The following is a 17,084-nucleotide window of genomic DNA, read 5'->3' as shown; positions in this document are numbered from 1 at the left end:
CCATTAGTTCCTGCCAAGGCAGCAGCTACTCTTCCTGGGGTTTATTATGGATCCCCATTAGTTCCTGCCAAGGCAGCAGCTACTCTTCCTGGGGTTTATTATGGATCCCCATTAGTTCCTGCCAAGGCAGCAGCTACTCTTCCTGGGGTTTATTATGGATCCCCATTAGTTCCTGCCAAGGCAGCAGCTACTCTTCCTGGGGTTTATTATGGATCCCCATTAGTTCCTGTCAAGGCAGCAGCTACTCTGCCTGGTGTTTATTATGGATCCCCATTAGTTCCTGCCAAGGCAGCAGCTACTCTTCCTGGGGTTTATTATGGATCCCCATTAGTTCCTGCCAAGGCAGCAGCTACTCTTCCTGGGGTTTATTATGGATCCCCATTCAATCCTGCCAAGGCAGCAGCTACTCTTCCAGGGGTTTATTATGGATCCCCATTAGTTCCTGCCAAGGAAGTAGCTACTCTTCCTGGGGTTTATTATGGATCCCCATTAGTTCCTGTCAAGCCAGCAGCTACTCTGCCTGGTGTTTATTATGGATCCCCATTAGTTCCTGCCAAGGCAGCAGCTTCTCTTCCTGGGGTTTATTATGGATCCCCATTAGTTCTTGCCAAGGCAGCAGCTACTCTTCCTGGGATTTATTATGGATCCCCATTAGTTCCTGCCAAGGCAGCAGCTACTCTTCCTGGGGTTTATTATGGATCCCCATTAGTTCCTGCCAAGGCAGCAGCTACTCTTCCTGGGGTTTATTATGGATCCCCATTAGTTCCTGTCAAGGCAGCAGCTACTCTTCCTGGGGTTTATTATGGATCCCCATTAGTTCCTGCCAAGACAGCAGCTACTCTTCCTGGGGTTTATTATGGATCCCCATTAGTTCCTGCCAATGCAGCAGCTACCCTTCCTGGGGTTTATTATGGATCCCCATTAGTTCCTGCCAAGGCAGCAGCTACTCTGCCTGGGGTTTATTATGGATCCCCATTAGTTCCTGCCAATGCAGCAGCCACTCTTCCTGGGGTTTATTATGGATCCCCATTAGTTCCTGCCAATGCAGCAGCTACTCTTCCTGGGGTTTATTATGGATCCCCATTAGTTCCTGCCAAGGCAGCAGCTACTCTGCCTGGGGTTTATTATGGATCCCCATTAGTTCCTGTCAAGGCAGCAGCTACTCTTCCTGGGGTTTATTATGTATCCCCATTAGTTTCTGCCAAGGCAGCAGCTACTCTTCCTGGGGTTTATTATGGATCCCCATTAGTTCCTGCCAAGGCAGCAGCTACTCTTCCTTGGGTTTATTATGGATCCCCATTAGTTCCTGCCAAGACAGTAGCTACTCTTCCTGGGGTTTATTATGGATCCCTATTAGTTCCTGCCAAGGCAGCAGCTACTCTGCCCGGGGTTTATTACGGACCCCATTAGTTCCTGTCAAGGCAGCAGCTACTCTTCCTGGGGTTTATTATGGATCCCCATTAGTTCCTGCCAAGGCAGCAGCTACTCTTCCTGGGGTTTATTATGGATCCCCATTAGTTCCTGCCAAGGTAGCAGCTACTCTGCCTGGGGTACAGCAAAATGAAGGCGGTTTATACAATTTAAAAACATGGGTTGAGGTCAGGACTCTGACTGGGCCACTCCAGAAGGCGTATTTTCATCTGTTCAAGCCATTCTGTTGTTGATTTACTTCTGTGTTTTGGGTTGTTGTCCTGTTGCATCACCTGACTCAATTGGCCGACAGATAGCCTTACATTCTCCTGCAAAATGTCTTGATGAACTTGGGAATTCATTTTTCCGTTGACGATAGCAAGCTGTCCAGGCCCTGAGGCAACAAAGCAGCCCCAAACTATGATGCTCCCTCCACCATACTTTACAGTTGGTTCACTATGTAGGGAATAGGGTTCCGTTATGGTTCACTATGTAGGGAATAGGGTGCCATTATGGTTCACTATGTAGGGAATAGGGCTCCATTATGGTTCACTATGTAGGGAATAGGGTTCCATTATGGTTCACTATGTAGGGAATAGGGTTTAAACAGACAAACCAGGCTAGTCCTTCACCTGCCCAGGGTGGGTTTAAACAGGCAAACCAGGCTAGTCCTTCACAAACCAGGCTAGTCCTTCACCAGCCCAGGGTGGGTTTAAACAGGCAAACCAGGCTAGTCCTTCACAAACCAGGCTAGTCCTTCACCTGCCCAGGATGGGTTTAAACAGACAAACCAGGCTAGTCCTTCACCAGCCCAGGGTGGGTTTAAACAGGCAAACCAGGCTAGTCCTTCACCAGCCCAGGGTGGGTTTAAACAGACAAACCAGGCTAGTCCTTCACCTGCCCAGGGTGGGTTTAAACAGGCAAACCAGGCTAGTCCTTCACAAACCAGGCTAGTCCTTCACCAGCCCAGGGTGGGTTTAAACAGGCAAACCAGGCTAGTCCTTCACAAACCAGCCTAGTCCTTCACCAGCCCAGGGTGGGTTTAAACAGACAAACCAGGCTAGTCCTTCACCAGCCCAGGGTGGGTTTAAACAGGCAAACCAGGCTAGTCCTTCACCTGCCCAGGGTGGGTTTAAACAGACAAACCAGGCTAGTCCTTCACCAGCCCAGGGTGGGTTTAAACAGGCAAACCAGGCTAGTCCTTCACCAGCCCAGGGTGGGTTTAAACAGGCAAACCAGGCTAGTCCTTCACCTGCCCAGGGTGGGTTTAAACAGGCAAACCAGGCTAGTCCTTCACCAGCCCAGGGTGGGTTTAAACAGGCAAACCAGGCCAGTCCTTCACCAGCCCAGGGTGGGTTTAAACAGGCAAACCAGGCTAGACCTTCACCAGTCCAGGGTGGGTTTAAACAGACAAACCAGGCTAGTCCTTCACCAGCCCAGGGTGGGTTTAAACAGGCAAACCAGGCTAGTCCTTCACCAGCCCAGGGTGGGTTTAAACAGGCAAACCAGGCTAGTCCTTCACCTGCCCAGGGTGGGTTTAAACAGGCAAACCAGGCTAGTCCTTCACCAGCCCAGGGTGGCTTTAAACAGGCAAACCAGGCTAGTCCTTCACAAACCAGGCTAGTCCTTCACCTGCCCAGGGTGGGTTTAAACAGACAAACCAGGCTAGTCCTTCACCAGCCCAGGGTGGGTTTAAACAGGCAAACCAGGCTAGTCCTTCACCAGCCCAGGGTGGGTTTAAACAGGCAAACCAGGCTAGTCCTTCACCTGCCCAGGGTGGGTTTAAACAGGCAAACCAGGCTAGTCCTTCACCAGCCCAGGGTGGGTTTAAACAGGCAAACCAGGCCAGTCCTTCACCAGCCCAGGGTGGGTTTAAACAGGCAAACCAGGCTAGACCTTCACCAGCCCAGGGTGGGTTTAAACAGACAAACCAGGCTAGTCCTTCACCATTCCAGGGTGGGTTTAAACAGACAAACCAGGCTAGTCCTTCACCAGCCCAGGGTGGGTTTAAACAGGCAAACCAGGCTAGTCCTTCACCAGCCCAGGGTGGGTTTAAACAGGCAAACCAGGCTAGTCCTTCACCTGCCCAGGGTGGGTTTAAACAGGCAAACCAGGCTAGTCCTTCACCTGCCCAGGGTGGGTTTAAACAGACAAACCAGGCTAGTCCTTCACCAGCCCAGGGTGGGTTTAAACAGGCAAACCAGGCTAGTCCTTCACCAGCCCAGGGTGGGTTTAAACAGGCAAACCAGGCTAGTCCTTCACCTGCCCAGGGTGGGTTTAAACAGGCAAACCAGGCTAGTCCTTCACCAGCCCAGGGTGGCTTTAAACAGGCAAACCAGGCTAGTCCTTCACAAACCAGGCTAGTCCTTCACCAGCCCAGGGTGGGTTTAAACAGGCAAACCAGGCTAGTCCTTCACCTGCCCAGGGTGGGCTTTAAACAGGCAAACCAGGCTAGTCCTTCACCAGCCCAGGGTGGCTTTAAACAGGCAAACCAGGCTAGTCCTTCACAAACCAGGCTAGTCCTTCACCAGCCCAGGGTGGGTTTAAATATGGGCCAAGTACACTGTAACTGTCAGCATGGGATTTGGACCAGCATTAGAGTAAGCATACAGTAATTTCTCTAGCCCGCAGAGCCAGACAGTATTTCAGTCGTAACCTTGCGAATCATGAAAAAGTTATAGTGTGTGTATAGCGTTGCAGAGTCTGAATTTATAAATACCCCATGTCTGGGTTGTCCCAAGGTTCATTTTTAGTATGCATGCAGAGGCTATTTTTGACCCGCTTAAATATAATGACCGCATTTCTGTTGGATCATTGTTTTATGATGCTTGTTTAAAGTTTCACGAATGTGATATTAAATTTAAATTACAGAGATAGTTTGGTTATTGCAGTGTCACTACCTCTATCCTGGGGTGTCCTAGTTCTATCCTGGGGTATCATAGTTCTATCCTGGGGTATCCTAGTTCTATCCTGGGGTATCATAGTTCTGTCCTGGGTCATCCTGTTCTCTATCCTGGGTCACTGTTCTCTATCCTGGGGTATCCTGGTTCTATCCTGGTGTATCCTGGTTCTATCCTGGGGTATCCTAGTTCTATCCTGGGGTATCCTAGTTCTATCCTGGGTCATCCTGTTCTCTATCCTGGGGTATCCTGGCTCTATCCTGGGGTATCCTAGTTCTATCCTGGGGTATCATAGTTCTATCCTGGGGTATCCTAGTTCTATCCTGGGGTATCATAGTTCTATCCTGTGGTATCCTGGGGTATCCTGGGGTATCCTAGTTCTATCCTGGGGTATCCTGGGGTATCCTAGTTCTATCCTTGGAAATCCTGGGGTATCCTAGTTCTATCCTGGGGTATCCTGGGGTATCCTAGTTCTATCCTGGGGTATACTGGGGTATCCTGGGGTATCCTAGTTCTATCCTGGGGTATCATAGTTCTATCCTGGGGTATCCTAGTTCTATCCTGGGGTATCCTAGTTCTATCCTGGGGTATCATAGTTCTGTCCTGGGTCATCCTGTTCTCTATCCTGGGTCATCCTGTTCTCTATCCTGGGGTATCCTGGTTCTATCCTGGTGTATCCTGGTTCTATCCTGGGGTATCCTAGTTCTATCCTGGGTCATCCTGTTCTCTATCCTGGGGTATCCTGGCTCTATCCTGGGTCATCCTGTTCTCTATCCTGGGGTATCCTGGCTCTATCCTGGGGTATCCTAGTTCTATCCTGGTGTATCCTGGTTCTATCCTGGGGTATCCTAGTTCTATCCTGGGGTATCATAGTTCTATCCTGGGTCATCCTGTTCTCTATCCTGGGGTATCCTGGCTCTATCCTGGGGTATCCTAGTTCTATCCTGGGGTATCATAGTTCTATCCTGGGGTATCCTAGTTCTATCCTGGGGTATCCTGTTCTCTATCCTGGGGTATCCTAGTTCTATCCTGGGGTATCCTAGTTCTATCCTGGGGTATCCTAGTTCTATCCTGGGGTATCATAGTTCTATCCTGGGGTATCCTAGTTCTATCCTGGGGTATCATAGTTCTATCCTGGGGTATCCTGGGGTACCCTAGTTCTATCCTGTGGTATCCTGGGGTATCCTAGTTCTATCCTTGGAAATCCTGGGGTATCCTAGTTCTATCCTGGGGTATCCTGGGGTATCCTAGTTCTATCCTGGGGTATCCTGGGGTATCCTAGTTCTATCCTGGGGTATCCTAGTTCTATCCTGGGGTATCCTAGTTCTATCCTAGGGTATCCTGGCTCTATCCTGGGGTATCCTAGTTCTATCCTGGGGTATCCTGGTTCTATCCTGGGGTATCCTGGTTCTATCCTGGGGTATCCTAGTTCTATCCTGGGGTATCCTAGTTCTATCCTGGGTCATCCTGTTCTCTATCCTGGGGTATCCTGGCTCTATCCTGGGGTATCCTAGTTCTATCCTGGGGTATCCTCGTTGTATCCTGTTCTCTATCCTGGGGTATCCTAGTTCTATCCTGGGGTATCCTGGCTGTATCCTGGGGTATCCTAGTTCTATCCTGGGGTATCCTGGCTGTATCCTGGGGTATCCTGTTCTCTATCCTGGGGTATCCTAGTTCTATCCTGGGGTATCCTAGTTCTATCCTGGGGTATCCTAGTTCTATTCTATCTGTCTGTCTGTCTGTCTGTCTGTCTGTCTGTCTGTCTGTCTGTAGTAAATCGAAAGTTCATTATTACTTACATTGTCGAAGTATATATATATATATATATATATATATATATATATATATATACTGCTCAAAAAAATAAAGGGAACACTTAAACAACACATCCTAGATCTGAATGAAAGAAATAATCTTATTAAATACTTTTTTCTTTACATAGTTGAATGTGCTGACAACAAAATCACACAAAAATAATCAATGGAAATCCAATTTATCAACCCATGGAGGTCTGGATTTGGAGTCACACTCAAAATTAAAGTGGAAAACCACACTACAGGCTGATCCAACTTTGATGTAATGTCCTTAAAACAAGTCAAAATGAGGCTCAGTAGTGTGTGTGGCCTCCACGTGCCTGTATGACCTCCCTACAACGCCTGGGCATGCTCCTGATGAGGTGGCGGATGGTCTCCTGAGGGATCTCCTCCCAGACCTGGACTAAAGCATCCGCCAACTCCTGGACAGTCTGTGGTGCAACGTGGCGTTGGTGGATGGAGCGAGACATGATGTCCCAGATGTGCTCAATTGGATTCAGGTCTGGGGAACGGGTGGGCCAGTCCATAGCATCAATGCCTTCCTCTTGCAGGAACTGCTGACACACTCCAGCCACATGAGGTCTAGCATTGTCTTGCATTAGGAGGAACCCAGGGCCAACCGCACCAGCATATGGTCTCACAAGGGGTCTGAGGATCACATCTCGGTACCTAATGGCACTCAGGCTACCTCTGGTGAGCACATGGAGGGCTGTGCGGCCCCCCAAAGAAATGTCACCCCACACCATGACTGACCCACCGCCAAACCGGTCATGCTGGAGGATGTTGCAGGCAGCAGAACGTTCTCCACGGCGTCTCCAGACTCTGTCACGTCTGTCACGTGCTCAGTGTGAACCTGCTTTCATCTGTGAAGAGCACAGGGCGCCAGTGGCGAATTTGCCAATCTTGGTGTTCTCTGGCAAATGCCAAACGTCCTGCACGGTGTTGGGCTGTAAGCACAACCCCCACCTCTGGACGTCGGCCCTCATACCACCCTCATGGAGTCTGTTTCTGACCGTTTGAGCAGACACATGCACATTTGTAGCCTGCTGGAGGTCATTTTGCAGGGCTCTGGCAGTGCTTCTCCTGCTCCTCCTTGCACAAAGGCGGAGGTAGCGGTCCTGCTGCTGGGTTGTTGCCCTCCTACGGCCTCTTCCACGTCTCCTGATGTACTGGTCTGTCTCCTGTTAGCGCCTCCATGCTCTGGACACTACGCTGACAGACACAGCAAACCTTCTTGCCACAGCTCGCATTGATGTGCCATCCTGCATGAGCTGCACTACCTGAGCCACTTGTGTGGGTTGTAGACTCCGTCTCATGCTACCATTAGAGTGAAAGCACCGCCAGCATTCAAAAGTGACCAAAACATCAGCCAGGAAGCATAGGAACTGAGAAGTGGTCTGTGGTCCCCACCTGGAGAACCACTCCTTTATTGGGGGTGTCTTGCTAATTGCCTATAATTTCCACCTGTTGTCTATTCCATTTGCACAACAGCATGTGAAATTTATTGTCAATCAGTGTTGCTTCCTAAGTGGACAGTTTGATTTCACAGAAGTGTGATTGACTTGGAGTTACATTGTGTTGTTTAAGTGTTCCCTTTATTTTTTTGAGCAGTGTATATATATATATATATATATATATAAATAAATAAATGGTGGGACCAACAGCAATAATAATAGTAGTAGTGGACATGGGATTACCATTAACAACAACTACAACAACAATATTAATGATATTATCTCTGTCTCTCTCTCTCTCTCTCTCTCTCTCTCTCTCTCTCTCTCTCTCTCTCTCTGTCTCTCTCGCTCTCTCTCGCTCTGTCTCTCTGTCTGTCTCTCTCTCTCTGTCTATCCTCTCTCTCTCTCTCTCTCTCTCTCTCTCTCTCTCTCTCTGTCTCTCGCTCTCTCTGTCTCGCTCTCTCTTTATGACGGATTCAATTTACTGTTTACCTTATCCTCTTATAATGATAACCTAACCACTGACATAGGAGCTGGGGCACACACACACACACACACACACACACACACACACACACACACACACACACACACACACACACACACACACACACACACACACACACACACACACACACACACACACACACACACACACACACACACACACACACACACACACACACACACAGAGAGAGAGAGAGAGAGCCAGACCGTATCAGCTGTTGTAGAAGAGCGTTGCCTGCTTTCCAAGCTGTGTATTTTCTGGGCAACGCTGAAGGTTCTGATTCTGTAGGGAAACCCCATCTGTCTGATTCCCTTAGCGGTCTCGATGTATATGTTCTCTGATGTGTGAAACAACACGTATGTCGATCGCAGCCAGGAGACATATGACAGCATATCAGCAGCATATTTAGGCTACTAAACTCGGCAAAAAAAGAAACGTCCCTTTTTCAGGACCCTGTCTTTCAAAGATAAATTGTAAAAATCCCAATAACTTTACAGATCTTCATTGTAAACACTGTTTCCCCACGCTTGTTCAATGAACCATAAACAATTAATGAACATGCACCTGTGGAACGGTCATTAAGACACTAACAGCTTACAAACGGTAGGCAATTAAAGTCACAGTTATGAAAACTTAGGACACTAAAGAGGCCTTTCTACTGACTCAGAAAAAACACCAAAAGAAAGATGCCCAGGGTCCCTGCTCATCTGCGTGAACGTGCCTTAGGCACGCTGCAAGGAGGCATGAGGACTGCAGATGCACCAGGGAAATAAATGGCAATGTCCGTACTGTGAGACGCCTATTACAGCGCTACAGGGAGACAGGACGGACAGCTGATCGTCCTCGCAGCGGCAGACCACGTGTAACAACACCTGCACATGATCGGTACATCTGAACATTACACCTGTGGGACAGGTACAGGATGGCAACAACAACTGCCCGAGTTACACCAGGAACGCACAATCCCTCCATCAGTGCTCAGACTGTCCACAATAGGCTGAGAGAGGCTGGACTGAGGGCTTGTAGGCCTGTTGTAAGGCAGGTCCTCACCAGACATCACCGGCAACAATGTCGCCGATGGGCACAAACCCACCGTCGCTGGACCAAACAGGACTGGCAAAAAGTCGCGGTTTTGTCTCACCAGGGGTGATGGTCGGATTCGCGTTTATCGTTGAAGGAATGAGCGTTACACCGAGGCCTGTACTCTGGAGCGGGATCGATTTGGAGGTGGAGGGTCCGTCATGGTCTGGTGCGGTGTGTCACAGCATCATCGGACTGAGCTTGTTGTCATTGCAGGCAATCTCAACGCTGTGCGTTGCAGGGAAGACTTCCTCCTCCCTTGTGGTACCCTTCCTGCAGGCTCATCCTGACATGACCCTCCAGCATGACAATGCCACCAGCCATACTGCTCGTTCTGTGAGTGATTTCCTGCAAGACAGGAATGCCAGTGTTCTTGTTCAGTTTATGTCTCAGTTGTTGAATCTTGTTATGTTCATACAAATATTTACACGTGTTAAGTTTTCTGAAAATAAACGCAGTTGACAGTAAGAGGACATTTATTTCTTTGCTGTGTTTATATATATATATTTATATTTTATATTTATTTTATATGTGCTCTATATACCTGGTCATCATTGCCAGGGAGTGACATTAAAGTCTAAAAAGGCACTTGACCATCGGGCAAGTCAGGAGAAAAAAGTCAAGGGGTCTGAATACTTTCCGAATGCACTGTATATTTCCTTTCACCTACACAAAGGGAATCTGTCAGATCAGTAGTGGAATTCTTTCTTTTCTCAGGCTCAACTTTCTCGAACTGCAATAAATGCCATTAAATATTGTCTATCTTTCACTTATACAATGAGGAGGAACCAGAAAGATCCATTTTAGGCTACTGAAATTGTTTTCAGTTTTTACTTTATTTTCTATCGCAGGTTCGACTTGCTGGGTTACTGCTCAGTTTCACTTGGCCCAGGCAATAGGGAAACCCATAATGTCAATCCCTGTGTGTACTGTCAGTTTGGGAAGCTGTGTACTGTCAGTTTGGGAAGCTGTGTACTGTCAGTTTGGGAAGCTGTGTACTGTCAGTTTGGGAAGCTGTGTACTGTCAGTTTGGGAAGCTGTGTACTGTCAGTTTGGGAAGCTGTGTGTACTGTCAGTTTGGGAAGCTGTGTACTGTCAGTTTGGGAAGCTGTGTATTGTCAGTTTGGGAAGCTGTGTACTGTCAGTTTGGGAAGCTGTGTACTGTCAGTTTGGGAAGCTGTGTACTGTCAGTTTGGGAAGCTGTGTACTGTCAGTTTGGGAAGCTGTGTACTGTCAGTTTGGGAAGCTGTGTACTGTCAGTTTGGGGAAGCTGTGTACTGTCAGTTTGGGAAGCTGTGTACTGTCAGTTTGGGAAGCTGTGTACTGTCAGTTTGGGAAGCTGTGTACTGTCAGTTTGGGAAGCTGTGTACTGTCAGTTTGGGAAGCTGTGTACTGTCAGTTTGGGAAGCTGTGTATTGTCAGTTTGGGAAGCTGTGTATTGTCAGTTTGGGAAGCTGTGTACTGTCAGTTTGGGAAGCTGTGTATTGTCAGTTTGGGAAGCTGTGTATTGTCAGTTTGGGAAGCTGTGTACTGTCAGTTTGGGAAGCTGTGTACTGTCAGTTTGGGAAGCTGTGTACTGTCAGTTTGGGAAGCTGTGTACTGTCAGTTAGGGAAGCTGTGTATTGTCAGTTTGGGAAGCTGTGTACTGTCAGTTTGGGAAGCTGTGTACTGTCAGTTTGGGAAGCTGTGTACTGTCAGTTTGGGAAGCTGTGTACTGTCAGTTTGGGAAGCTGTGTACTGTCAGTTTGGGAAGCTGTGTACTGTCAGTTTGGGAAGCTGTGTACTGTCAGTTTGGGAAGCTGTGTACTGTCAGTTTGGGAAGCTGTGTACTGTCAGTTTGGGAAGCTGTGTACTGTCAGTTTGGGAAGCTGTGTATTGTCAGTTTGGGAAGCTGTGTATTGTCAGTTTGGGAAGCTGTGTACTGTCAGTTTGGGAAGCTGTGTATTGTCAGTTTGGGAAGCTGTGTATTGTCAGTTTGGGAAGCTGTGTACTGTCAGTTTGGGAAGCTGTGTACTGTCAGTTTGGGAAGCTGTGTACTGTCAGTTTGGGAAGCTGTGTACTGTCAGTTAGGGAAGCTGTGTATTGTCAGTTTGGGAAGCTGTGTACTGTCAGTTTGGGAAGCTGTGTACTGTCAGTTTGGGAAGCTGTGTACTGTCAGTTTGGGAAGCTGTGTACTGTCAGTTTGGGAAGCTGTGTACTGTCAGTTTGGGAAGCTGTGTACTGTCAGTTTGGGAAGCTGTGTACTGTCAGTTTGGGAAGCTGTGTACTGTCAGTTTGGGAAGCTGTGTATTGTCAGTTTGGGAAGCTGTGTACTGTCAGTTTGGGAAGCTGTGTACTGTCAGTTTGGGAAGCTGTGTACTGTCAGTTTGGGAAGCTGTGTACTGTCAGTTTGGGAAGCTGTGTATTGTCAGTTTGGGAAGCTGTGTACTGTCAGTTTGGGAAGCTGTGTAATGTCAGTTTGGGAAGCTGTGTACTGTCAGTTTGGGAAGCTGTGTACTGTCAGTTTGGGAGTGCCTATTGCAAATCCCATATCTTTTTTTCTCTTGAGCTGCACCACGAACGTGTCCGGTATACAGTGCATTGGGAAAGTATTCAGACCCCTTGACTTTTTCCACATTTTGTTACATTACAGCCTTATTCAAAAATGGATTGAGATCATTTTTATTCCTCATCAATCTACCCCATAATGACATCACAATACCCCATAATGACATCACAATACCCCGTAATGACATCACAATATCCCATAATGACATCACAATACCACATAATGACAATGTGAAAACAGGTTTTTAGACATTTTTACAAATGACATAAGTATTCAGACCCTTTGCTATGAGATTTCGAAATTGAGCTCAGGTGCATCCTGTTTCCATTGATCATCCTTGAGATGTTTCTACAACTTGATTGGAGTCCACCTGTGGTAAATTCAATTGATGTAGCATGATTTGGAAAGGCACACACCTGTCTATATAAGGTCCCACAGTTGACAGATCTGGGGAAGGTACCAAAAAATGTCTGCAGCATTGAAGGTCCCCCAAGAACATAGTGGTCGCCATCATTCTTAAGTGGAAGAAGTTTGGAACCACTAAGACTCTTTCTAGAGCTGGCCGCCTGGCCATACTGAGCGATCGGGGGAGAAGGACCTTGGTCAGGGACGTGACCAAGAACCCGATGGTCACAATGACAGAGCTCCACAAAAGTTTGTGAGGGTTTTAGGTGTTCAAGCCACATTTCTTCAGCCTCCTGAGGATCCTTTAATCGCTGCCAAAGGTGCTTCAACAAAGTTCTGAGTAAAGGGTCTGAATACTTATGTAAATGTGATATTTCCGTTTTTTTTTTTTTTAAGAAATTTGCTAAATTTTTTAAAATATCTGTTTTAGCTTTGTCATTATGGGGTATTGTGTATCGATTGATGAGGTAAAAAAAGGCTGAATACTTTCCGAATGAACTGTATATGTTGTCCTCTCACCCCCTGTATTTCCTGGTGTAATTCTACTGTATTCTGACTAAGTTGTGTTTCTGCTGTATTTCCTGGTGTATTTCTACTGTATTCTGACTGTGTTTTTCTGCTGTATTTCCTGGTGTATTTCTACTGCATTCTGACTGTGTTGTTTTTCTGCTGTATTTCCTGGTCTATTTCTACTGTATTCTGACTAAGTTGTGTTTCTGCTGTATTTCCAGGTGTATTTCTACTGTATTCTGCCTGTGTTTTTCTGCTGTATTTCCAGGTCTATTTCTACTGTATTCTGACGAAGTTGTGTTTCTGCTGTATTTCCAGGTGTATTTCTACTGTATCCTGACTAAGTTGTGTTTCTGCTGTATTTCCAGGTGTATTTCTACTGTATTCTGACTAAGTTGTGTTTCTGCTGTATTTCCTGGTGTATTTCTACTGTATTCTGACTAAGTTGTGTTTCTGCTGTATTTCCAGGTGTATTTCTACTGTATTCTGACTGTGTTGTATTTCTGCTGTATTTCCTGTCATCCAGATCCCGTGGGATGCTGCGTGTGATGTGTGTTGGGAGGAGGTGATGGGACAGGTCTCAGAGCAGTGTGAACCTGAGTGGCTGGATGCAGAGGATCCTCTCTTTATACTTTATACCAGTGGATCTACTAGCAAACCAAAGGTAGGACACACACACTGTCACAAACATAAGCAGACATCCACATACACAATCATACAAACATGTTGTCACAGAAGTTGTCGTTTTGGAGAGAAGACCAAGGCGCAGCGGGAATGTGGATACTCATCTTTCTTTAATGGAAAAAACACGCAAAGCATCCACAGGGAAAACAATAAACAATACTCACGACGACAGGAACAGTTTGCAGGCATACAAACGCAGTGCAAAAACAACTACCCACAACCCCAAAGAAAAACACACACTACTATATAGGACTCCCAATCAAAGGCAACTCAACACACCTGCCTTCAATTGGGAGTCCAATCTTCAACACAACACTTAACACACAAAAACCTGCCACGTCCTGACCAAAACTAATACAATTGCTCCCTCTGCTGGTCAGGACGTGACACATGTAATGACCTGACCACACTGCCTGGCAGTTTGGGAATGCCTATTACTGACTGTGTGTGTGTGTGTGGGGGGGGGGTCCTGTGTTAACCCTTTGTGTTTTAAGTGTGTGTTTCTAAGTGTTTGTGTGTGTGTTGACCCTGTGTCTTTCTCTTCTACAGGGTGTTCTCCACACGGTAGCAGGCTACCTGCTCTACACCTCTCTGACCTTTAAGTATGTGTTTGACCACCAGCCAGACGATGTGTACTGGTGTACCGCTGATATAGGATGGATCACCGGACACTCCTACATCACCTACGGACCCCTGGCCAATGGGGCTACCAGCGTACTGGTCAGTAGAACTGGTATAGAACTGGTATAGAACTGGTCAGTAGAACTGGTATAGAACTGGTATAGAACTGGTCAGTAGAACTGGTCAGTAGAACTGGTATAGAACTGGTCAGTAGAACTGGTATAGAACTGGTATAGAACTGGTCAGTAGAACTGGTATAGAACTGGTATAGAACTGGTCAGTAGAACTGGTATAGAACTGGTATAGAACTGGTCAGTAGAACTGGTCAGTAGAACTGGTATAGAACTGGTCAGTAGAACTGGTCAGAAGAACTGATATAGAACTGGTATAGAACTGGTCAGTAGAACTGGTCAGTAGAACTGGTATAGAACTGGTATAGAACTGGTCAGTACATTTACATTTACATTTAAGTAATTTAGCAGACGCTCTTATCCAGAGCGACTTACAAATTGGTGCATTCACCTTATAATATCCAGTGGAACAACCACTTTACAATAGTGCATCTAAATCTTTTACGGGGGGGTTAGAAGGATTAATTAATCCTATCCCAGGTATTCCTTAAAGAGGTGGGGTTTCAGGTGTCTCCGGAAGGTGGTGATTGACTCCGCTGTCCTGGCGTCGTGAGGGAGCTTGTTCCACCATTGGGGTGCCAGAGCAGCGAACAGTTTTGACTGGGCTGAGCGGGAACTGTGCTTCCTCAGAGGTAGGGAGGCGAGCAGGCCAGAGGTGGATGAACGCAGTGCCCTTGTTTGGGTGTAGGGCCTGATCAGAGCCTGAAGGTACGGAGGTGCCGTTCCCCTCACAGCTCCGTAGGCAAGCACCATGGTCTTGTAGCGGATGCGAGCTTCGACTGGAAGCCAGTGGAGAGAGCGGAGGAGCAGGGTGACGTGAGAGAACTTGGGAAGGTTGAACACCAGACGGGCTGCGGCGTTCTGGATGAGTTGTAGGGGTTTAATGGCACAGGCAGGGAGCCCAGCCAACAACGAGTTGCAGTAATCCAGACGGGAGATGACAAGTGCCTGGATTAGGACCTGCGCCGCTTCCTGTGTGAGGCAGGGTCGTACTCTGCGAATGTTGTAGAGCATGAACCTACAGGATCGGGTCACCGCCTTGATGTTAGTGGAGAACAACAGGGTGTTGTCCAGGGTCACGCCGAGGCTCTTAGCACTCTGGGAGGAGGACACAAGGGAGTTGTCAACCGTGATGGCGAGATCATGGAACGGGCAGTCCTTCCCCGGGAGGAAGAGCAGCTCCGTCTTGCCGAGGTTCAGCTTGAGGTGGTGATCCGTCATCCACACAGATATGTCTGCCAGACATGCAGAGATGCGATTCGCCACCTGGTTGTCAGAAGGGGGAAAGGAGAAGATTAATTGTGTGTCATCTGCATAGCAATGATATGAGAGACCATGTGAGGATATGACAGAGCCAAGTGACTTGGTGTATAGCGAGAATAGGAGTGGGCCTAGAACAGAGCCCTGGGGGACACCAGTGGTGAGAGCACGTGGTGCGGAGACAGATTCTCGCCACGCCACCTGGTAGGAGCGACCTGTCAGGTAGGACGCAATCCAAGCGTGGGCCGCGCCGGAGATGCCCAGCTCGGAGAGGGTGGAGAAGAGGATCTGATGGTTCACGGTATCAAAGGCAGCAGATAGGTCTAGAAGGATGAGAGCAGAGGAGAGAGAGTTAGCTTTAGCAGTGCGGAGAGCCTCCGTGACACAGAGAAGAGCAGTCTCAGTTGAATGCCCAGTCTTGAAACCTGACTGATTAGGATCAAGAAGGTCATTCTGAGAGAGATAGCAAGAGAGCTGGCCAAGGACGGCACGTTCAAGAGTTTTGGAGAGAAAGGAGAGAAGGGATACTGGTCTGTAGTTGTTGACATCGGAGGGATCGAGTGTAGGTTTTTTCAGAAGGGGTGCAACTCTCACTCTCTTGAAGACGGAAGGGACGTAGCCAGCGGTCAAGGATGAGTTGATGAGCGAGGTGAGGTAGGGGAGAAGGTCTCCGGAAATGGTCTGGAGAAGAGAGGAGGGGATAGGGTCAAGTGGGCAGGTTGTTGGGCGGCCGGCCGTCACAAGACTCGAGATTTCATCTGGAGAGAGAGGGGAGAAAGAGGTCAACGCACAGGGTAGGGCAGTGTGAGCAGGACCAGCGGTGTCGTTTGACTTAGCAAACGAGGATCGGATGTCGTCAACCTTCTTTTCAAAATGGTTGACGAAGTCATCCGCAGAGAGGGAGGGGGGGGGGAGGGGGAGGAGGATTCAGGAGGGAGGAGAAGGTAGCAAAGAGCTTCCTAGGGTTAGAGGCAGATGCTTGGAGTTTAGAGTGGTAGAAAGTGGCTTTAGCAGCAGAGACAGAAGAGGAAAATGTAGAGAGGAGGGAGTGAAAGGATGCCAGGTCCGCAGGGGAGGCGAGTTTTCCTCCATTTCCGCTCGGCTGCCCGGAGCCCTGTTCTGTGAGCTCGCAGTGAGTTGTCGAGCCACGGAGCAGGAGGGGAGGACCGAGCCGGCCTGGAGGATAGGGGACAGAGGAGATCAAAGGATGCAGAGAGGGAGGAGAGGAGGGTTGAGGAGGCAGAATCAGGAGATAGGTTGGAGAAGGTTTGAGCAGAGGGAAGAGATGATAGGATGGAAGAGGAGAGAGTAGCGGGAGAGAGAGAGCGAAGGTTGGGACGGCGCAATACCATCCGAGTAGGGGCAGAGTGAGAAGTGTTGGATGAGAGCGAGAGGGAAAAGGATACAAGGTAGTGGTCGGAGACTTGGAGGGGAGTTGCAATGAGATTAGTGGAAGAACAGCATCTAGTAAAGATGAGGTCAAGCGTATTGCCTGCCTTGTGAGTAGGGGGGGAAGGTGAGAGGGTGAGGTCGAAAGAGGAGAGGAGTGGAAAGAAGGAGGCAGAGAGGAATGAGTCAAAGGTAGACGTGGGGAGGTTAAAGTCACCCAGAACTGTGAGAGGTGAGCCATCCTCAGGAAAGGAGCTTATCAAGGCGTCAAGCTCATTGATTAACTCTCCAAGGGAACCTGGAGGGCGATAAATGATAAGGATGTTAAGCTTGAAAGGGCTGGTAACTGTGACAGCATGGAATTCAAATG

The 17,084-nt window shown here is 48.1% G+C and overlaps 1 protein-coding gene across 1 annotated transcript in view; it reads left to right on the top strand.

Moving 5' to 3' along the window:
* Window positions 1-17,084, top strand: part of LOC106591823 (acetyl-coenzyme A synthetase 2-like) — a 44,085-nt gene that overhangs the window by 6,547 nt on the left and 20,454 nt on the right. The window contains 2 exon segments of the mRNA XM_045714338.1: window positions 13,156-13,293; window positions 13,863-14,033. Coding sequence (XP_045570294.1) covers window positions 13,156-13,293; window positions 13,863-14,033 — 309 coding nt within the window.

This window comes from Salmo salar, chromosome ssa03, assembly GCF_905237065.1.
Source record: "Salmo salar chromosome ssa03, Ssal_v3.1, whole genome shotgun sequence".
Classification (NCBI taxonomy): domain Eukaryota; kingdom Metazoa; phylum Chordata; class Actinopteri; order Salmoniformes; family Salmonidae; genus Salmo; species Salmo salar.
The sequence above is the reverse complement of the archived record's forward strand: the minus strand, read 5'-3'. Positions and strand labels throughout refer to the sequence as shown.